The following is a 22,803-nucleotide window of genomic DNA, read 5'->3' as shown; positions in this document are numbered from 1 at the left end:
CGCTAGTTAACATGTTCTTCCTGTTAGACCACTGCCATGGCAGGTCCAGATGTCAGTAACTCCAGCTGATACCACTGAAGAATGATGATTTGTGACTACTAGAGATTTGTCTGCCTTTGTTCAAGGAGCAGAAGAAAAGCACTTAGAGGTGGTCAGCCATTTAGGTCAGAAGAGGTGAAAGCTGGTGTTTTCAAAAATTGGCCTTCTTTCTAGCCATCTTGTGGTTTGTCTTCTCCGTGAGAGACTATAGGCTGCTTTGTTTTTGTTTTTCCAAGATGCTGAACATAAACCAACTCAAGCTGCAGGCATGGAGCGTCTTTAAGAAAAGGCGGTTTGAATTAACCACCCTAAAATATAGAACACCCCATCCCTGAGGACACTTTGCAGTGTGTGACTGTGAGTGAGTGGTACTTAAAAGGAGGGTTGTATCCAAAGTGAATTAATTCACACATCAGGCCCTGAAAAGATCAGCTCTACACCTAGCTGTAGTCCTAGGAATGCCAGGCAAACAGGCGAGTTTGAAGTGCATGGAAGCAGGAGAATTAAATTGGAAAGACAGGTCTCTGGTATCCAGGCAGTATTTTCTCACCAGCAGATCACAAAGAGCTTTCCAAAGCCTGGTAAGAACAAGGATATATGGGGTCAAATGAACCCTGGAGTGAGTGCCTGGTTTTCAGTCACGCATTCCAGATCTCAGCTCAAATATTTTTGTGTTGGGCTTCTTTCAGAAAAGTACAGAAAGACCCTGGAGCCAGAAATACTGTATAAAACACGCAGGATAATTAGCAACCTCCTGGAAACATGTGCAACTTTAATAAAATTTAAACTCCAGTTCCTTCCCACAGGTGGAGTCCAGCAGTACTGTAGGCAATATGCACAATGTAGCTATTTATATGCCTCTTCATCTAAAAATGTGAGTGTTAAAACATATGTAGGTAAAGCAAATGGAAAGCTTGAACTTGCCTGCGTGCCATGCTTATTTGAACTTGCTGCATTAGCTCTGCAAAAAAACTGGATTGCTGCTGAGCAGTGTATTCAAGCACAGATTTTGCAAAGAGAAATGTCTTCACCTACAGACCTGGCTTCTTAAAAAGCCCTATGACTTTGCAGCTCCAGAAGATACTGACTTTCTCTGCCAACCACAAAGGGGAATAAATGACTCTGGGAGGGCTCAAGTAATTATACAAAGTGCCTGGATCAACTTTTCCATGGGGATCCTGTAGCTACTGGTCTGATGACTTAATAATGTGCTTCTGAAATGGCTGCTTTCCATTGCTGTTCCTCTCTGGGGCCAGATTTCCAGCAAGACTCATTAGCTGCCCTTGCAGAACTGGCAGGAGGATGCTCGCTGGACTCGCACTGCATGTGAAGGAGCCAACGTTAACTTTTCCATAGGAAAACTTACAGGTAGGGCAGATCTGGGCTGTGCTGCCCCAGCGGCAAACCCGGAAAAAGAGGATGACTCAAAGTCCTAGATCACTTCCTTGCTCCCCACCCTTCACTGCCACTCCCTGTCCCTCTGTCCTTCTCCCTCCTCTCTCTGGAAGCTGGTGTGGCAGCGTGTGCGGGGAGGGACCGCGTTGCACAATATGGTGCCAGCAAGAAAATGTTGCTTTCATTAGGAGACCGCCAGCGCTTGTCCATATTGCCTGTGTTAGAGGGATCCATCAAGTACATGAGCCACATTTTATTACCAGACTGTCTTGTCCCTTTGCACCTGGATCTGGTCCATAGAGCCTGATGAAGAATGGCCCTTGTTTCTGTTGTTCCTAGTAGGTCCATTAAATCAGCAGCTACGGGAAGATGTGAGCCATACCAGTTTTACTTTGCGTGAGCTGCTTGGCAAAAGGTGAAGGTCAGATTCCTTGAAGTGTTCAGATGGTCTTGCTGGGGACACAGCGGTTTCTGGTCTTCAGAAAGGAAAGTTGGAAGTAACTTGTATTAGGAGGGAGATGAGCAATTCAGCAGTTACATTAATGAGACGTAACCATTGGTGCAGGTGATGTCAGACTTTTTAAAATAGTGTGTGAAGCACCAGAGCGTGGTCTTTTCCACTGTTATGGAAAGAAAATCCCTATAACAGAGTGGAACAGTTACAGAACAAAATGATCCTGAAATAATGTTATTTTTCCCCCTATATTCCATAACCACTGTGATTTCAGCCCAAGAGTCTATACACTAAGAGGGCACTATCAACTGGAGAATGGGCATGTTGCACATGTTATATAATATCTATTATACATTCAGTGTGTTTATATAAATGGACATTTCTTATGTAACTGTGTCACTAGGCAAACAGTGAGGTTGGACAAGTTGGTTTCTCCTTCCATTACTGTTCTGCTTTGCTTGTTGATTCTCGAGCACTGTCGCAGGACTGAGGGGTTTGTGTTACTGCTGTCTGTACCCAAGTGAATCTCTTCTTTTCAAAAGCTCCATTCACATTTGAATTTTGCTGGGTTTTTTTCTCTCAACTGTTGTTTCTTTTTTAAAATGTAATATTTGGCTGAAAGCCTTTGGTGTTGCTTTTACAAACTCAGGAGTAATCTGGTTAGTGTATATTAGGGACTGACAGTTAGTTGACTAGCACAGTGTTCAGTGGCTGTGCTTTTCAACTTTAAATAACATCCAGGGCAGCCTCCTCAAGTGATGTAAAAGACCTGGTAAAGAAATGCCAGCTGTCAGCTTGATTTTTGGTCTGCTCTGCTCTGACATAAACCTTCCCGACAGCTCAGGCTAGTGTCCTTCATATTCCAAATTAATCCAAAATTTTTTGTGGTGAAGAAAGGGAAAGAAATGACTTTAGAGTAAAGGTTTCCTACTCTGAACATCCTTGACTAACCCTGCTGACACCAGAGAATTACCACCTACTCAGACGTGCCTATCTGCTCTTGATGGCAACTCTGAGCCAAAGACATTTTTATTTGCATTCCAATGGTTTTGCCATCCAACCTCTCTGTATCCAAGTCTCCATGTTGTCTGTCCAAAATAAGAAAACTTCTTTTTCACAAGGAGCCTTGATTTTTATTTTTTTTTTGTTTTTGGTTTTTTTTTTTTGTTTGAGAGCAAAAGAATAGTGCCAAGAGGTTAAATCAGCTAGGTAGGCAGTTGTGTTGCAAGGAATCTTCTGCCCGACAGTCCCACCACAGTGTCTTGAACACAAGTGTAGCCCAAAGCTTCTGGTTTACTTCTCGCATATGGTTCCAGGAAGGATCCGATCTATAGTGTGGGTATCAGTTTGTAAGGCTAGAAGGCATAATGTATCATCCTTTTTTTCCCCAACTATATGTTGAGCTGAGTTCTAGCAGAGGCACCTTTGGGGGTGGGCTGGAAGTGCAGAGGGGCTGATGTAAGTCATCTTCTCTCTGTATGTTTCTGTGGATGAGACCATCTCATAGTGGAGGAGAGAAGGTGATGGATGGGTTCTCAGGGTGGATATCTCCAGATAAAGCAGATGGATTTTCACTTTTTTTTTTATCTCTTACTTGACTTCTTTGGGAAGTTCTCTTACCTGTGCTACACCTTGTCTGGATTATTCTTACATAGCTGCCTCCATTTTTCCTTTCTGTATCCCTTCCTTCTTTGTCACTCTTATCTCAGCAGGTGGCTCAAACTTGCTTCTCCAGACTAGGAACCTGAAACAAGCATCCAGGTCATCTAAATGAAAAGAATAGGGATGTCATTACATCTAAAAATAATCCTAGTACCTGCTAGGTCATATATCTGGCCCTGGACTTACTCAGCAGCCTGCATTTATTTCCAATTAGAGTCTGACTCTAGATAGAAGAATAGGTGTTGCTCCAGGGGATAACTCACTTCAAGTCTCTGAGGAAATCCTGGAATCACAAACCACCACCCCCCACCAACCCCCAAAAAAAAAAAAAAAAAAAAAAAGAACATTCCTGGTCTTGGTATAGAGGGGAAAGAGTATAGAAACATAGTTCTTACCTTAGATTGACTCACTAAATTCTGCTTTCTGTTATTCTTGACGGTGGCCAGTACTGGTTGCCTGTGGTCCCTGCCCAGTGTTCTTCCAAAGTCTTTAAAATACGCATTTTTCAGCCGTTGTATTTCCAGACACAGATAAGTCTCCCGTTGCCTTAAAAGCTCCAACACGTTCTCCTCACATCAGGGACTTAAATGCGTTTGGCAACTCTTTAAGAAACACATCAGGGATTTGGGAGAAACATATTCTCACTGTCAGTTTAGGTAGCAGCAGCATCCAAGTGCTGTGAGTTTGGGGGTTTTTCCAAGCTTTATACTGGATTATATTATCTATTAAAAGCAGCTATTTTTATGCTGAACTGTTGCCATGACCTGTATTTCACAACTTGCACGTATACACTGAAAAATTATCTTGCACTCAAAAGGTGTTTCAGTCAAAGCTCTGTGAAATTCTGTGCAAAATCTCATTACCTTCTTGCTTTTTTTTTTTGGTTTGGGTCAGTTTGGGGAGTTTATTTCTTGGTAGTTTTAGGTGCCAACTTTGGTGTTCATAATAGATGTGACTTCTGTCAGAACATCACAGGCCTCCCAATAGCTTCCTAAACCCACTTCACAGATAATGTGAAGTGCAGAGGTGGAAAAGAGTTAATGAAAGTCTTAGAGTCACTGGTGACCCCGAGGACAGAAGCCGGACATCTTTAATTGCCAGTGCTCTGCCCCTGCCACTAGAAAACTTGACTTTCTCTTGTGACTTCTATGAGAGATTCAGGAGAAGCTTTGCATTCTCTTTGCTTGAGCAATTTAGATGGTGAGGGGGAGCTGTTAAACTAATACTCAGCTGAAATATTTTATCTTTGGTAGCTATTAGAAACAACTTAGAGATGCCTTTATCTGTGACCTGAAATAACCAGGGGGAAATGGGTTGCGTGCCTTTCCTTGTGGCTTAGAGAGATGGGTTGTTGGGTTTTTTATTCTTGGAGTGAAGGGAAAGGATTCTGCTTTTTTTGGTACAAATTTTAGAAGTACCCAGACTCTCAGGTAGTACCTCTGTCTTTTCCCTTGGTTTATCTAGGAAATGTCTAGGACGCATAAAATACCAGCTTTAAATGGGTTGTAGTTAAAAGGCTAGTGGTGTTGAATCTGTAACCAAAAGAAGCTGATCTTTGCTCAATGCTAGTTTATTGACAGAGTTTCCAATTAAAATTTGATTTCCATGTTAATCGACAAGATTCCATTTTCTTGATGGATTTTTGTCACAAATTCTTGCACTGCTCAGTCAGTCCTTCAGGAAAAGCATGGCAGGCGAGAATTCATTTCTAATGCAAAAATACCAAGAAAGAGAAGGGGAGGGGAACTATAAATAATCACTGAAATGTCACAGAGTCAGTCATTTTTTCCTCTGCAAGTCAGTTTTAGCAGTTAAGGTCAAGATAACATTTCCATGTCAATGGTCAGTTACATCAAAATTCTAAAACAGGAAGATTGAATGGAATTTTGGAATTATTTTTTTTGTATTCTGCCCAGATTTGACCAATTTATAGTCTCTTTGGTCTGCCAGCTATGAGTTTCAGTGTTATTTTGGTTAAGCTCTTTGCCAGAGTGGCAAGCTTGGATTGGAGCATCAGGTTTATTAAAGGCTATGAAATTAAATTCTCTACCAAAAGAAAAGAAAAAAAGCCCACGTCTTGCTGATAGTCACTTCTTTGTATTTCCTTTGATGCGGTTCAGTTTGACTTGAATTCTAGCTTAACAATTTGCTACATGATCTTGTTTTGTTTTCACAAAGTTCTAATCAGTTTAAACTGCAAGCGGTTTGAAATGCCTCTCTAACAACTTCCTCAGCGTTGCTAATTAAGCTTCAAATCTGTGTTGTCCACAATTGTATCTAAACAAGGAGCAAAGTGTATCTGCTCACTGCCACATCTCCCAGCTGCATATAATTCTGCTGCCTGTGCAGAAAGTAGTCACAGCAGGACAGATCCTTCGGTCCTTATTTAGGCAAAACTCCCAGGGTGGCATACGAGGTCAGGCACATCATGTGTTGAGGGAATAGATGGATTTGATGGTGAGAACATGTAAGGCAAGTGGTACGCCATCCATAGTGCAAAGACAGGAAGCGCTTGGGCACAGGGAACAGCTTTGCTTTATCCCCCAGAGACCTTTGTACCACAGAGCCCTGAGTTATGATTATGGTTTGTAGGTGCTCTTACCTGACTTGTGGGTGTTAATAATGGGTAAAAATGCAGTCTATCAAAACCTGCAGTGTATTCCCCCCCGTCCCTTAGGAGCAAAGCTAATAGAATATCATAGTTTTTAAAATTACCAAGGTTTACTCTAGTGGAAAAAGAGTCCTAACAAATCCTCAAACCCATCTTTCTGGAACTGGCGAAGCTGGCAGATCATTTATCTCTAGGTAGCGACCCCAGTGGTACGAAGTAATAGTAATCTTGCGAGGCATGGCTGCCGTTGTGCAACGGGGTCCAGGGATTTCAGCGGTAGCTCTGTGCCAGTTCGCCTGAGCTGCACAATCCTTGAACAAACTGTTTACCTCTGGTATTTTGGGAGGGATTTTGAGGGATTTCCTTCAAATTAGAAATCTTTGAAAATCAGCATCTTGCGCCAGGCGTTGTATTATGCAACAGTTTGGAACGAGGGCTGAAGGTCTGTTCATGAGCTCAGGATCTCCTTGGATTGAAGAAATCGGAGATGGAAACTGTGTTATCAGATCATCCCTCCCTGCCAATGCAGGCTCGTCCCCTGTGCTCCCCTGGTGCTGCTGTGCTTTACAGATGCTCATCCTTCCAGCTCTCCAAGAGCCTGCCCCAGCTTAATGGTTGGATGTTTTCTGGACCAGATGCAGTCCTGGTGTGGTGTGACTGACCGCACGGTTATACTGGGGTTTGTACCTGGTGCGTGGTGTGCTCAGCAGTCCTAACAGCAAGCGAGAGCTGTGCTCACCAACGTGCATAACGCACTGTTTCAATTTTGTGGGGAATGTGCAGCTTCTCTTTTCTGGCAGTAGACAAGTTGTGAGAAGGTTTGGAAATGCAGCTTAACTAGAATGAAAATTACTGAAGAAACGGGAGCTGCTTATAAGATATCTAACAATGTCCTTTTGGATAGCAGTTGCTAAGGATGCTTTCAATTGCTGAGCTTACTGTAGTATTGCATGTGACTATAATTTTTGTTGAATTAAAATTCATCAGCATAGACTTTTTTATTCTCCATGCTTTTTAAAAGTCAACTGTAAGTTAGAAGCATTTCTCTGGTATTAAAATACTTTTATTTACTCTTGCAAATTGCTGTAGCCACATTAGAGTACTCAGAGTAACAGCTCAGATGCTGTTCCCCAGTACTGCACCTCCCAAAATGAGACCTTGTTGACTTTTGAGGTGTGTGCAATTGTTACAGATTAAAAAAATTGAGTTTTTGCTGTTAATACTTTGTTTCCATCAAGTAACCATTTGGGCACACAAACTATTTCAAGTATTTATCAAACATAACAGCATCGAGTTTCTCACCAGAATATGTAACTTTTACAGCCATTTTATGTACAGGCAAACTGAGGCACGGAGCATGGGAGTGCTTTGATAGTTACTTGGTTGAAGTGCCAGAAGTAAAATCCAGGCATTTTATCTTCCAGCCCCCCAGTTTAGAGAACTAATCCTTCATTTGTTACATTCGTAAGCAGTGCTGTTTTAAAGTGACAAAGATCTCAGTGTTGTCAGAGCAAGGAATGTACAGAAGATGAGTAGCTGTGAGTGCCAGAAAGTAGTTAAGTAATTTCCAACATCAGGCTTCTTGTGGATTTTTAGCTGGAAGGAGTCAGTGTGATTGTGGTTGGACATTGAGCCTAACGCAGAGCAGACCGTTTAACCCTGACATTCCTTCATCGCTCTCAACATCGCTCTCGGTGGTACTAAAAACGGACGTGAGTCTTACTTAAACTGACGCTGGGCAACAAAGTTGTCACCCTGTTCCCTGCCTGTGCTGTTCCAAACATTAATTATGTTCACCGTTAAAAACATATACCTTTCTCCAGGTAGTATGGCCAGCTAGTGAGCCTGCCAGATCCAGCAGCCTTATCTAGGTTCCTCTCCAGCCTTTGGTATGCTCAGACAATGGCAAAGCCATCCCTTAGCCTTCACTTGATAAGACAGCTATTTTAAGGTGCGAAATGGAGCTCCTTCCTCCTCTGCTGTAGAGCATATTTTGACATCTGTATATCATTTGTGAAGCATTTCTCAAGCCCTCTTCCATTTTCATCGTGGCCTTTTTGTTATTGCACATTTGTGGACTCAATTGCATGTCGTTGTCACCTTTGCTACTGACGCAAGCTGTAAAATATATCTAGTCTTTCTCTGACAGTTACAGGGCAAGGGGAAGGGACTCCTTCACCCTCTATGCTGGGAGGACTCTGCCAGATTCACCTCCAGCGGCTCCGAGTCCAAATATACAAAGCTGAATTCAGTTTTCCTGACAAGAAAAGCAGATTCCAGCAGAGGGGAAGCATGCCAGCTGTGGTATTGCTACTGTGCTGGGAAAGCCACTAAAAAGTGAGTCGAATGGAAGAACTATTTGAAAGCCACTGAATACAGCAACCTTAAGGGCCCGAGTCTACACTATGCAGCTGGTAGCTGTATGCCTAGCTCAGACCCGCATCATGCTGGTAATGTTGCAGGATTGCCATTGTTATTTATTTCAGTATTTTCCCTCCCCTCTCCCAGCAAAACAAGCTATACCAGCTAAAGAGCACCCTCGCTGCTTACCACTGTGTCTGAATTGGGGAGTCTAGCTAGGATATTTTGGGCTGTCAGGGGTCACTTCTCTTGCCCTAACACACTGACACAGCTATGGAAGAGTGGCATGAATGTCAGAGAATTGGCCGAGATGCTTCCCCAGGACTCCCCCCTTGCTGGACTTTCCCTTCCTGCTATACTCTCAGAAGGCTAGGAGAGTGTCACCCACTGCTAATAATGTGTCCAGCTGGTCAAACTAAGAAAGATTAACTCACACATGTCCAAATTCTCTCTTCAAGTATGGAGGAAGGAATTTTATGCTGGCCATTAGTGAATTAAATGTTGTGTTTGCCAAGATTTTCCCATCTGTGGAGATAGCAGTTGGGGATAGCTGGGGATTTTGGGGGGGAAATTGGGTCTTGATTTTCCTTTTCTAGAAATAATGCCAAAAAAAAGGTTTTGAAAGTGTTGAAATTACATCTTGACACTTAACTCCTCCACCAATATCTGCTTTATATTTAATTTATAATCCAACTATATATTTGCAGACCCAAAACCTAAATGAAACCATTTGAAATTATTTGAAGTGCAGTGTTTCAATTGACCTTGATCTAATTTGAGGTTTATAAATTCACCAGACTTCTTGAGATTAAAGTGTTCTGTCTTCACTTAAGCATGGAAACATTTTCAAGCCTCAAAAATTATGCCACAATGGGGAAAATGTCTCCTGCTCTGCTCTCCTAGCAGTCTGAGGAAATGAAGGACGGAGTCACAAGATTTAAAGCAATTCACTTACCGCACTTTACTAAGTTACAGTTCAACTACAGTAGTTGACCATGTGCCTGTTTTTTAGCACAACAGTCACTTTTGATTCCCGCAGCTAATACCGTCTCTTCTGCGCAGTCACTCCAAAAAATGTGTTTCTTCTGCAGTGCTCGTAGAAAGTGAGTTCATGTCCCTGTGACTGAGTTGCCAATGTAATTTGTTCTAGCAACTTCCCTCTCCTCTCTCAGTAAAATAAGGTATACCGTGCTCATGTCCCCGTGCGTGAGCTCTCCTCTGTCTGCTGTTCAGAGTGCAGGGGAGATTATTTATGTTCATTAGAGCTCCAGGTGAATTGCCAATACATAAGAAGCAATGACTAATCTCTGTGTGCCTTTTCTTCTGCATTCATTGTGGGAGGGTCCTTGTGCTGAACTATATTGTGAGTTACTGCTGTCACCCAAAATTTGGTTACGAGGGGCTATAATCTTCAGCATCAGGGAAGCAGGATGAGCTGCAGCCCATAGGCTGTCACTGCCGCTCTGTTCCCCAAAGCTGTTTGCCAGCTTTTAATCAGGGATGTGAAGTTTTCAGGAAGGGATTCAAACACTTCCCACTTCCAGTCTTGAGTGGCTCTTGCACCCCAGAAGTCTCTCCAGCAGTTTGGATTTTCACTTTGTGTCCCATGTTTAAACCCAACATCTGCAGAGCAGTTCCCTTTTGGCTTTCTGTGGTTTCTGAAGGGCCAAGTATTGCTATAGGGAGGCCTTCAAACAACTGTCAGATACTTGTTCTCAAGCAGCTTGTTCCCACTTTGTTGCTGATTGTGCTGTACAAGTTTAAGTCTCTTAGTTTTTACTTGCAAGTTGATGCTTTATGCCCTGGTCATTTTGGTTCTTTGTGTTTTACTGTGTATTTGCTTGGGGTTATTTTTCTTACTGGTATATTAAGGTGCATTATACTCTCCAGGTGAGAGTCTCTCTCTTTGCTATGAATAACCAGTTCCGCCCTTGAGACGTGGACCCAGACTTAGCCTTTAACATTGGGCCAACCTTCTATTCAGCAATGGATGGTTCCTTCGCCATCCTTTTCAAACCCAAAATATTAGTTGTATTTGGAGACACAGGTGTCTCCAAAAAAGGAGACACTTCCTACCTCTTAGCCAAAAATATATGAAAAGGATGGTAAACTTCCCCTCAGCCAGTGCTGTATTTGTGGTCTATACTCTTATGGCGTTAATTTTACTACAAGCCCTGAGATCTGATGTTTCCTTCCTAGTTCTTATCTTCCTTCTCTGCACATTGCTTTGGCCCTCTGTGTAGCTCGTTGGATGCACTCAGCTCTACTTGTTGATTACAGAGAGGGCTGGCAATGGCAGCTTGGGAGAAAAGAAGAAAAACAGGGCTGTTAAGGGTTGGTGTTTTTTTTTTTCTTCCCCCTCATCTTGTTTGGCTTTCTGAAGGTCTGAAAGCTTCAGGAGGTGCTAGGAGAGTGAGTTAAACTGTGAAAGACAGCAAAATCAGGAAGCCAAACTTACAATCCTACAGGGGTGCTATTCCCATAATGTGCAGAAATACCTTTGTGCACGTTATTAGCTGCTGGGGCAGCACTTAGGCATGTGGGATAACCTGATTAGAGAATCAAAGAAAACCCTGTTAGCTCCACAGGCCATATCCTGCCTTACAGCAACCTGATGTCAAATGGGTGTGAATCAAGGAAGCTTTCCCTTTGGCATCTTCTGGTAACACCTTGAAGAGAAGGGTCTGAGCCAGGGTTCTAGCAAGGAAAGAGGCTTAAGCAAATACACTCCCAGACAGGGAGTGATCTGGAGTCTGAAACTAATGACTTTGTTTTTCCTCACTGGTACAGACTTGGAAGGATAAAAAGAATAAATTTCTCAGGTCTGATTTTCAGGTTGTAGAGAAGGTTTAATCAGAAGCTGGTTAATTTAAAATGCTTGTCTTGCTTGGCTATGAGAATGTCAGCGTGACAGAGCTGAGATTTTGGAGCAGAAGGTGTGTTTTCTGAAGTGTGATTACCTGCTGTCCTGGTCACTGCAAAGCTCCCACCAAAGTCAGCGTTAATGTGAGATGTCAGACAAGATGATTCTAATGATCCCTTGCTGTCTTAAACTCTGTGTGTCTGCAAAGAGCGAGTAGGAGTTGTATCAGATCCGTAGTGAGAGCATTTCCAGGCTGCACTGTTTGGTGTTAAATCCCTTTGCAGGGTGGATTGCAGCTGCAGGTTTCTGCTCTGTTCGCATAGGCTGTGGTAGTAGATCAGGGCAACTGCTTAGCAGATCAGCCCCCAATGTGGAGGTAAGTTGTGAAACTCCCGACTGTGTTGTGGGTCCTCAACGTTTATCGGAATTCAAAAAGCGATCGGGTAAGTTCATGGGAGAAACATTCGCTTGAGACTAAGTATGGAGAAGCCGAGCTTTGTCTCAGGAAGTCCCTAAGCCAGAAATTGCTAGAGCCTGGCAGCATATCCTAAGGAACTGCTGTGTTTTGCTTGCCCTGCTCTCATACTTTGGCTTCTGTTGTTGGGAACTGTTGGAAATAAAGCAAGTAGCGACTTGGTGAGGCAAATGCTCCGTACCTGCGCATATTCAGAAGATGTCATACCAAATGCCTGATGAGCAGCACAATCTTCCATCAGTATCTGCAGGTATGCTGCATTCCTTCCTTGGCAATATAGAGAACAGCATGGATGCGGACTGAGATGTGATCTACTTATGCAAAGCAAAATGGTAAATTTGCCAGGTTATTTCTCCAAGGAGAAAATTATTGACCTTGCTTTTTCTGGCATACCAGCTACTGTTATAATGATGATGATGGTGACAGCAACCAGACAGAAAGGCCAGCAATAATTCTTTCCTGCCCATTATTACAAGGCATAAAGCAAAATCCCGTCTGAAACTAACGCTAGTCTGGCTGTGCTCTCTTAACAAATGTGTGAGGCAGTTCTCATATGGGTTGAAATTCAGGACTTTTAATATCAACCTTTCCAAAAACAATCCTTTTGTTCTTTTGATGTGAACTCGTGTATTTCTATGTTTGTATCTTACCAGTGATTTGCAGCCCAGAGATAATGTCCGGTAGCAAACGTGAGCATAGAAGTAACCTCTCTAAGCTCCTGGGTTATTCATCTCCTGACAGTACATTTTGCCTGCACATGTAAGGGCTGGATCTTGCCCCTGAGAATATTGGCTCAAAGAAGCAATAATAATGCGGTCAGTCAAAGCACTACTTTCCCTGGGAATTTTGTTGCATGAAGAAGCAGAAGAACTTCAGCCTTCCTGTGTTTGTCAACATGATCTGCCTTCTAGCAGCTTTTTATATTTCTGTCCTATTAGATTTTGTCTTTCCTTTTCTTCCCCCCTCCTTATTTCTGTCTATTTTAATCATAATCAATACTGTAATCATAGACTTTCTACTTCATCTAAGGTGCGGACATCTGTTGATAACATTATTTGATAACTCCAGATGCATCAAACAAGAGTAGTGAGTGAAGTTCATGTTACCAAAGTTCAGTGAAATGACCCAGATCATTGCCACATATTTATTGTTTCCATCAGTCTATGTGGGTTGCATCCTCCATTCATGGCACGTGTCTTTAAGGTGCTTGGTTTAAAAGGGTAAGCAAAACTGCGTTGGTGTTTTGATAACTGACTGCAAGGGTGAGTGAGGACTGAAATGAGATTAATCATTCACTGGACCCCACTTGAAAGGTGCAGGGGGGGGGTTTGGCTCCAGTGATTCAGGAGCAGGCCAGTATGTAGAACCTGTGTGGCAAGGATCATGCCCTTAGAGCTGGCATTTCACAGTCATTATCTCAAATATCGTGGGCCAGAGATAACTGAACAGTTTGTCATCCTGAACTCCTGTCCTTGCGATACTCTCATTGCAGACACTGCTTTGTTCTCTCCCCAGACTTAACAGTAGTCTCTGTGGTGGGAGAGGAAGACCAAGATTTGGTTAGAAGGCATTTAAAGATCCTTTATGGGAGATGTTATTAGCAGAGCACTTAAGGTGGTCTCTGTGTAGCCCCAGGAGTTTGACCTTTGGCTTTGCACTGCACACTGTGGAGGTAGTCTCTAATCAGCTCAGGTGTAAAAGGTCATTTAGACTGGGCAGTCTGGAGGCAAAAACCCAGGAGTGCAAGCTGCATAACTCCCTCCTGTGCTCTTGTCTACAGAAGCTGCAATGTCTCAGACCCACCTGATGTGTCACCTCTGATCATTTATCAGAGCTGCTGAGAGAAGCCTCTGGTTTGTGTTCTCACACTATGCTAAAGACTTGACCCAGGCTCTATGCTGTTATCATACTTTTTGTTGACTGTACTGTGCTTGTCTAGAAGAAGTGAAAACAAAGTACCTAAAGCTTCTAAGTAGATCAGCAACAGCCTCCAACCCAACTGACCTTTGTAAACATCCTGCTGAGATGGTGCTCTCATCTATTGTGTATGTTTTGTTTGCAGAACACGCTGGAGCAATGCAGCGTCTGTGCAAAGCCCATCATGGAAAGGATCCTCCGAGCCACCGGGAAGGCCTACCATCCCCACTGCTTCACCTGCGTGATGTGCCATCGCAGCCTGGATGGGATCCCCTTCACCGTGGATGCTGGTGGGAACATCCACTGCATCGAGGATTTCCATAAGTATGACCCAAGCTGCTCTCAGTGGCTTTGCTTATTGTCTTTTTTTGTCCCTAAAAATCCTCCTTTTTGATTCTGAGTGTCCAAAAAGATCTGAACCCTTCCACTCCTCACTGCCGCTTCCTCCCAGGGCTCTTAAATAGTAGACAGAGCTTTGCTCCAAGCAGGCACACCAAGGCATGCAAGATTAATTGGTTAGGGGCTGGTTGCTGCTTAATCTCAATTTTGCTTAGATCTGAATTTATGGATAACCTTTGTGTTCCCCTATTTTAAATGCTCTGGCGTTCCCCCTGCCTTCCCCTGCACTCAGCATGTGCATGTTTCTCCTCGCTGCCTGTACCTGCACTTCCATGTTGGCGTCTCCGCCCATCTTCCACCGAGCAATTAAGAGAGGTCCTGTACTGTTGCACTCTGCAGGTGTTTGCTTACTGGCTAGAGGGATCTAGGTGTCCACAGGATGCTCACAGCTCCTCTTGTTTCTAGTTGCTAATTAGCTTTTTAAAGCTGCTAAAAATACAGCCCGAGTAATAATTTATAGTGCAACTGCTATTTAAAGTAAGTTGAAAGGTATAGTTGCAAGTAGTTTCTGTCACTGCCATGCTACCACCCCCATCATCACAGCTAATCTAGGGAAGACAGGTAGATGTAATCAGAGCAGAAATGTTTCCCCTGTATGGAAAAGACAGACACATTACACCCCTCAATTAAAAGAGGAAATCAATACTGACAAATGTGAGTTTACATCTTAACCATTTATCTCTTAATTTCTAAGGGGGTAGACTTAATTAGAGCCTCATGACATCAGTGTGTGGGCTTGAAAGCTCAAAGAAGCAGGCTGACTTGACAGAAAGGGAGGCAGCCACGATCAACTGGCATGTTAAAATCCAATGTGAGGATGTTCCCTGTAGCTCAGAGAGGCTGGGTTAATTGGCAGCTGCTGTGTTGCTTTGCTTTTCTGTGCCAGCCGTTGTGTGTAAGGTAAAATTTGGTCCTGAGCACAGGCCCAACAGAAGGCTTACATACCACTCAGGCTCCTGAAGGTTTCCCTCGCACCCACTTATGATTTGGAGACTGCTCCTTCCGCAAGCCAAGGGCTCACGTGCCTTCAGGAGAAAAGTCAGGAGCAAGAGCTGATGTCCCATGCTAAAGTCCTTTGGCAGCAACTGGATCTGGACTTCAGGGCTCTCAGAGTGGGTAGTGGGAGGCTGTCAATCCAAGGAAAGGACACCAAATTGTTGAGTGAAAGATTGAGGGGAAGATGATGGGAATAGCGTGAGACCTAATATGACACTCGGAATGTCTTTGGCCAACCACACATTTAGCAGCACTTCAGCCAGCCCAGTTTTAATTCATAGAATCATTGAATAGTTTGGGTTGGAAGGGACCTTTAAAGGTCATCTAGTCCAACACCCCTGCAGTTGATCAGGGATGACACATTCTCCTGGTCTGGAGGTCAAGTGCTCTACATCTTGTACATCCTCTTGATAACAAAACTGTACCTGATGTTCACACTGTTGCTTAGCTACCCCCTGAGCGTGGGCCCCACAGTAGCATGTCCATATCCCCTGAAATCAGCAGGAGTCATCTCTGGGTCCTGGGAGTTAATATTTGGCTCATAATGAATTACCCACAGTGGCCTGGACAGTTGAAGTATTCTTAAGCACCACATTTGAGCTAAATGGCACAAGAAAGCGCCTGTATGAAGCAGCATATAATTAACTGCGATTACAGCTCCGGTCATATCGTGATCCATTTAAGTTACTTTTCAGAGCGCTTGCTATAGCCACTGTTCAATTTCCTTTTTCGTTAGATCGCAGCTACACAGACATCTTTCATCTGTTGCCAGTGAAATTAATATTTTTCTTTATTCCTAGTACAGATAGATTTTTTTTTTTTTTCCTAAGCTAGTTAATTCTGATGTGGTTCACGTGACAGGCTGGGTGGCAGAGTCAATCTTTCCTAGGCGTTTCAGAAGAGAAGGGCCTTTGATCTCCTTGTGTTCTGATGTTTGCCATAAGCATTGCCCTCTGTTGCTCCATGGCCCGTGACCCTGGCTCTTGTTATATGGCAGCAGATTCTGTAGGTGTAAGTTTCTTTTTTTGTGAGCAGAATTTGCAGCCAGGGAATTGGTGCCCATAGGTTTTGAACCAAAACAACAAATAATGGTTCACCACAGGCTAAATGTTCTCAAGCATCCCTATCTGCCTAGGAGCAGAGATGGCCGCTTCTCATGGGCAACTGGGGGGGAGGAAAACCAGAGCTTATACAGAACATATGTGAATTAGCCAGAAGGGCATATGGTGGGCAGTATAAGGGGGAAAAGGAAAGGTCTGTGCTCCTTTTGATCTCTGAGCTGACCCTGATTCAAGCCAGTCCCTTCATGCAACTCTGACTCAGGTGGACTGGAAGAGAGAGCGTTGATGTCTCTACACCCAGACCTGTTCCCTTTTAAGCCTGGGCAATCTGCTAATGGATAACTGAGAGCTGGTTTTAGCTAGAAAATGCAGCTAGTCAGAATTGCCCTGATGCTTCTTGTTTGAGAGCAAGCATAGCCCAGAGTAAGCTCCTGTGTGTGTAAGCAGGAAAGGTGGCTCAGAAGTTTAAAATGGATGGGATGAACCTCAACAAATTAGTGTAGTGTAAGGCAAATCTTTTTACTGTCCCTATTAAGGCTTTTTACCTATTTGTTCCAATTGCCAAATTTTAATATTTTGGGTGGTGGTTTTTTGGTTGTTTTTTTTTTTTTTTTTTTCAAGAGATGCTCTTGAAGCAGATCCTGGTCATCTTTCTAACCTTAGGATTTGCATGGACTTTCTTAGGCTGGGGGTTGAGCCTGAGGGTTGCTGCAGTGCATAGGTGTCACAATCATGGTTCATTCAAGCAGGTACTTTAGGTGTTAATTAGGGTAAGCAGAATATGCTTTGCTGCCTGTCAGATATTCTTGAAGTTCTCTCTAATAGTCTGTAAAATGCTCTTTTATATCCTGCAAGCCTGAAATTGCATCGTAAGGCTAAAGTGCACTTTCCTGTCTTCTTTCCAAGGAGGCAGCTGTGCAAAGCTACAAACTGACACGTGTGTGTGTACAAATGCACGTTTATGGCTTGTTGGAGCAGTTAACAAAAACTTTTGCTCTGAGTTTGAGGATGACTGGGACCATCTCTTCTTTCTTCAGGAAATTTGCACCCAGATGTTCAGTGTGTAAGGAGCCCATCATGCCAGCCCCGGGACAAGAGGAGACTGTACGCATTGTCGCCTTGGATCGTGACTTCCATGTCCAGTGCTACCGATGTGAGGTTAGTATTCTAATCATGTGAAGGACAGAAAGCAAAGGTTGTCTTAATTTCATCACCGCCTCACGTTATATGTGCGACAGGCATACCCTATTGTAACACTGACTCTACAATCAAATTACTTCACTGACTTCAGCATACAAGGAATTTTTCCTCATTTATATCAGCACAAATGAGAAGAAAATCAGGTCCTTTGTTTATAACAGGCTCATTAGGAGAGCAAGAGAATGTGACTCAGGTAATTAGGGCTTAATATTTGAGAACTTCATAAATTATAGCTTGGACACAAACATTGCTCATGTTTATGTTCTTAAAATGAAAGCTAATGCATGTTAGAATTTGAGCAAGATTGTACAGGAAACTCAACATATGGCTCTGGGTTAAAGAATTTTAATGGACACATAAACATGATCGTTCTTGGTTTGTGCAATGCTTTTTCTGCTACTTTCCTGTTCAGTTTCATTATGCACTTCATATAATTTTGATGGTAAGAATCTGAAGACAGAGAAGAAAAATCACCTTAAAGCAATTAACATGTGGGAACAGCTGTGTTAGGGAACCTTCAAGAATTCTTCAATGCAAGTGTTACTTGTTGGATAATACATCAGCCAGATGGCAGGGTAAGAAAATGAGACCAAATGTATTTCTTATCACAGTTGCAGGTTTTAATAACTTTAACCAGAAAGAAGGATGGACTGAAGCTTAAAGGTCTAGGCTGAAACTTGAGGCATCTGGTTCACTTCTCGGTATGACCTTGGCTTCCAGGGTACATATCAGCCCATTACTTAGGCCCAGTTTTTTTAAAGACACTGAGGCATTCCTACACTGTTTTTTTTAGAGTCTAATTCATCATACAGCGTGTCCCCATGCTGGCTGCTGAGATACCTAGGCTTTACACACCTGAATGTCAGAAGCAGATGCAGTGGAGAACACAGACACTCACTTGGCCTTGATCTCCATGTGCCTCAGCTATCTCAAAAGGATCAATAAATTATATTCCTCTCTCCACCATGTGCTTGCCAGGTATATTTACAAATACAGATTTATGATGAAGAGGCATGGCCTCTAAGCAAGTTGTAATCCCCTCACCACAGCTCCATCAGCAGTCTTGGGCCAAGTGATTGCCTGATTACAGAGTTGAGGGATAATTCCCAGCTTCCCTAGCAGCTCTATTTAGCCTTATATACTTAGAGGCTGAGGTCTCTGAAGCAGGTTTTGGGTCTTTTAGTGGGGTTTCCATGTGCCTGTCTCAGTGATCTCCTCCTTTCAGCCACAGCCTTTTGGGCCGATTGCAATTGTCACACAAGTGACAATTCTGGTAAGGGAAGACAGGCAGCAAGTTTGCCTGGGATGGATGCTATAGGTTTGTGACAGTAACTCTTCCAAAGGAGATTACCTGTAGTCAGATATTGGTACCAAACTTCCTTCCCAGTGATGCTTCTTTTATCTTTTTTTGCATTAATAAATAAGTGCTAAGTTTGATGTTTTCTCCAATGCTAAAGACCTTTCCTTCCTCAGCAATGTGAAGGGAATAATCTCCTTTTATTTTCAATTGGATTAAATTCAGCAGAGGGCTTGGGAACCCATCTCCTCTGCAGCATTGTTTCTTATCAGGAAATGGCTTAATCATGAAAGACATCACATACCTCAGCTTCAAGCTTTATGCTGACTCAGGCCGAATCCTGTTACAGGGCAAAGAGCGAGAAGAGAGTTTCTTTGACTAATAGGTTCTTTGCTTAATCTTGTTGTTCTTTCTTATTTACTATGCTCTGTTTCCTTATTTTCTAGGACTGTGGTGGCCTCCTGTCTGAAGGGGACAATCAGGGCTGTTACCCTCTGGATGGGCACATCCTTTGCAAGACCTGCAACTCTGCTCGGATCCAGGCTCTGACTGCCAAGGCCAGCACTGATCTCTGAGTATCAACTGTGACCCTCCCCAGATGCCCATTGGGGGATATTGCACAAGCTTTGCATGATTTCTTTCCAGCCTAGGGTCTGAATCTCTGTTTGGAGGGAAAAAAAAAAGTAAAACTGGAAGGCCTTGGAACAAGAGGGCAGTTCGAGAGGCCATGTTCAGACTGCCCATGACAGGCAGCTGATTTAGACGTGACTTTTCAGGAGGGCAGCGAGTGAGTCAGACCACCTGCTGTCTCTGCAGCTGATGGAGATACATAGTCACAGCACCTAAGTTATCTGCCTGTAGAAGGAGGTCTGAACGTGGTCCTAACTATATTTCTGCATTTTGATTCCTGTCTCAAGAAGTACTTGAAGGTAGAAGGTGAAAGATGGCCGAGCTAGTTCTTTCTCCCAGGTTATTTGGAGAACCTGTCCAGCTCTCATTGAAGTCATGGGGAGCTTCCCTTTGACTTTAATAGAATCTGGATCACCAGCAGAAGTAGCTCCACTGCTCTAGAAGTCCTCCTCTCATCACAACTCACACAATGCAACTTCAACTGTACTGCACTTAAGAGTGTAGGTGTGACCTTGTCTCCTTGGGACACAGATTTGTTATCTATATCTTTTGTCTTAGGCCCTTACTTGTCTCCAGTCCCTTCCAGTTCAATAGAGTTTTTTCTTTTTCTTATGAAATTATATTTTGCTATTGCATAAATTTATTCAGTAGTGATGCTTCCAATTCACAATGTATGAGCAATCACAGAAAGATGTGAGCTTGCACACTCTATACACTACACTACACACACACACACAATGTGCTTTTGATTTACCAGAGGTATAAGCCAATCATGTCTGCTGAGAAGGTCTTTTAAGGATGTGGGGCTAGAAACACATTTTTAAAATCCCAGTAGTTAAAAACAAAAAAATTACTACACAGAACTGCAGTGGAAAGCGATGCTCAAAAAAATCTTATGCCACTCTCACACACCCCATTCTAGTGGGACCACTGGCAGTGTTGGTTTCTGAGTATATGTTTAAGCAATAGAGTCTTGTTCCATCTCTGGTGTAGTAGAGTGGGGGTAGTTTCCTTCAACTGTAACAGAGACTGAAGCAGGCCTTGGGATATGCATTTCTCTGATGTTAACACACTTGATCTGAAGTCCTTATTAAAAAAATTAAGGATCTTATTTCAACAACAGCAAAAAGGATCCTTTTAAATACATGCTGTTGTTCAGTTTTTATCTTAAGAAAGCTAAAGAAGGTATTAAACCCTTCTCTATGCCATTCCAGAAAGCAATTTTTTTTTCCTCTTTCATTTTCAACCCAGCCACTTAACTTCTCTCTGGTGAAATGTCATTGCAGAAGAGTGCTGGGCCACCAGCATTTTCATCTTCAGTCCAGAATTAATACGTATGCCAAGGTAAACAAAAGCTGGGCACAGATAATCTTTTTTTTCTCATGTTGGTTGGGTTTTTATTTAGTTTGGTTAATTAAAAAAAAATTTTAAAAATTAGAAATCCACAGCAATCCGAGCAGCTATAATACTCTTGTTCATGAAACCCATAATAACTAAGGTGCAAATTACATAGTGAGGGAGTAATTTTCACATCACTGAATTGACATTAATATCTTATTTGCAGATGTAATCAAAGAAAATACCTTTTTTTGCACTTAAATTAAGAAGCAGAACTAAAACAGTTGCAGGCTGATTGACCATGTAAGTGACAAATTGGCACTTTTCAAGAGTAAGTTATAAGAATTTTTTTTCATGCGCCCACTGAAAAACAATAAGAATGTGGTGGTTTCATCTTTATTCTCCATAACAGAAGCCTGATATAATTATTACCCACTAATGCTGAAAAGAAAAGTTAGATGAGCTAGGCTGATAGGGAACAAAGAGGAAAAATTGAGATACTGCATCTCCTGCAAATGGTGCATTTCCTTTCAGTTTAGCACTAACCTTTATGGAAGAGCATGGTGAAATTTAGTAGTTTTAGCTGTATACAGTAAATTCAAATACAGAAATACCGGTCTGAAACCTCTGTTCCTTACATGGTTTATATGTTGGCAAACTCCACCAGTGTCAGGGAAGTTTCCCAAAATTCACAGCTCAGAATGAATCCTTCTTTGTAGAAGGGTGGCATCATTAAGCAAAAGAAATCGTTCTCCACCATAGTGGCTGTGCTGAAGCAGTTTGCCTTTTTATACTAGATTGCTACCCTGGCCTTCAAGAATTTTACTGCCTCAGACATAAACAGATTTTTGTGCACCATGACTCCTGCCAGGTTCCATCTGGGCTCCTGTTCCCTGAACCGTGGCACGTAAGGTACTCCTGAGCTCGCTTCTTTACATGCAGTCTGCACCACCACCAGTCAAAAATCGCAACTATCGAGTGAATCCAGTTTGAACTAACCCTACAAAAACAGCAGAGGTCAGAGGTGGGATTGTTAACACCATTGTATCCCTGTGGAGGATTGTACATTTGCGAGCACAGGGAGGGATGTGACGCACTTGGGTGCGGAATAAGGCGTTCATCAGGCAGCAAGCATAGCTCAGATCTTCCTTATTCTTGTTAGTGTAAATCAAGTGACTGTTGAGACTCTCCTGAATAACACTGGGGTAACTGATGGAAATGAGCTATTGTGCCTCCCTGCAGAATGTGGCCTAGACTAAGGAGGACCGAAGTCCAGAGCCTTTTGGCTTTTTATGGCCCTGCCAGAGGCTGGACTTGGAGCAAGTTATACAGCTTCTCATCTTCTGCCCTCTGCACGAGAGGACTTCTTTCCAACTTCCCAGGGACGTTATGGGAATTAAACTAATTACAGATTGGCCCAAAGTACTGATTTTTGGAGTTCTGTCTTCTCTTTCCAGAAAAGTTTGCTGGTATGTAGGTTTGGGATTGCAGCCCATTTCAAAGCTAGGGGCCAGCCAGGAGATCTAGATTTGAATCCTCTGTGTTACTAGGGTGCTGTGGTGAGTTGGGCTAGCATGCAGGGAGGTGAGAGCCAAACTTTTCAAGCATTAAATACACCATGGATGGAAGATGTTTGACAAAGATTGAGAAGTGTTGCTATTTGAGGTACTGTGGCTAACTTCTAGACCTGACACATCTGGGCAAAGGTACTATCGTGCTTTTGTTTTCACCCCTAAAACACCAAAGCCATCTGCCTGTTGGAAAGAGTGAGCATCCAAAACACTTTTCTTTATGTTCTGTAATGCATGTGGTTTTGGCTTCTAAAATTGCTATAAATATATTCCGAAGATATTGCGTAAATGTATATACATGACAGAGGCTCTCATCACCCACATGTGTATGGAAATCTCGCCTCTGATGCTTCAGGATTTAATTAGAAAATGCTGGTGGACTTATCTCAGTTGCACTGCAATTAAGAACCAGTGGGATATTGCTTCATCACAATATTTATCACATATTTATACTATATTTTGTTTTATCTATTCCAAAGAAGGAGTCTTTTTGCCAAAGAGACCTTACTTTTCTTAAGGTGTGCTTCTTAGCCA

At 42.8% G+C, this 22,803-nt stretch overlaps 1 protein-coding gene across 11 annotated transcripts in view; it reads left to right on the top strand.

The window, feature by feature from the left end:
- Positions 1–21,663, top strand: part of LPP (LIM domain containing preferred translocation partner in lipoma) — a 334,675-nt gene extending 313,012 nt beyond the window's left edge. For all 11 annotated transcript variants that reach the window (XM_075761264.1, XM_075761266.1, XM_075761262.1 and 8 more), the window contains 3 exons: positions 13,923–14,101; positions 17,271–17,391; positions 19,177–21,663. In XM_075761264.1, coding sequence (XP_075617379.1) covers positions 13,923–14,101; positions 17,271–17,391; positions 19,177–19,305 — 429 coding nt within the window. In that variant the 3' untranslated portion in view covers positions 19,306–21,663. The remainder of the gene's footprint in view (positions 1–13,922; positions 14,102–17,270; positions 17,392–19,176) is intronic.
- The last annotated feature ends 1,140 nt before the right edge of the window (positions 21,664–22,803 follow it).

This window comes from Balearica regulorum, chromosome 9, assembly GCF_011004875.1.
Source record: "Balearica regulorum gibbericeps isolate bBalReg1 chromosome 9, bBalReg1.pri, whole genome shotgun sequence".
In the NCBI taxonomy this organism is placed as follows: domain Eukaryota; kingdom Metazoa; phylum Chordata; class Aves; order Gruiformes; family Gruidae; genus Balearica; species Balearica regulorum.
The sequence above is the reverse complement of the archived record's forward strand: the minus strand, read 5'-3'. Positions and strand labels throughout refer to the sequence as shown.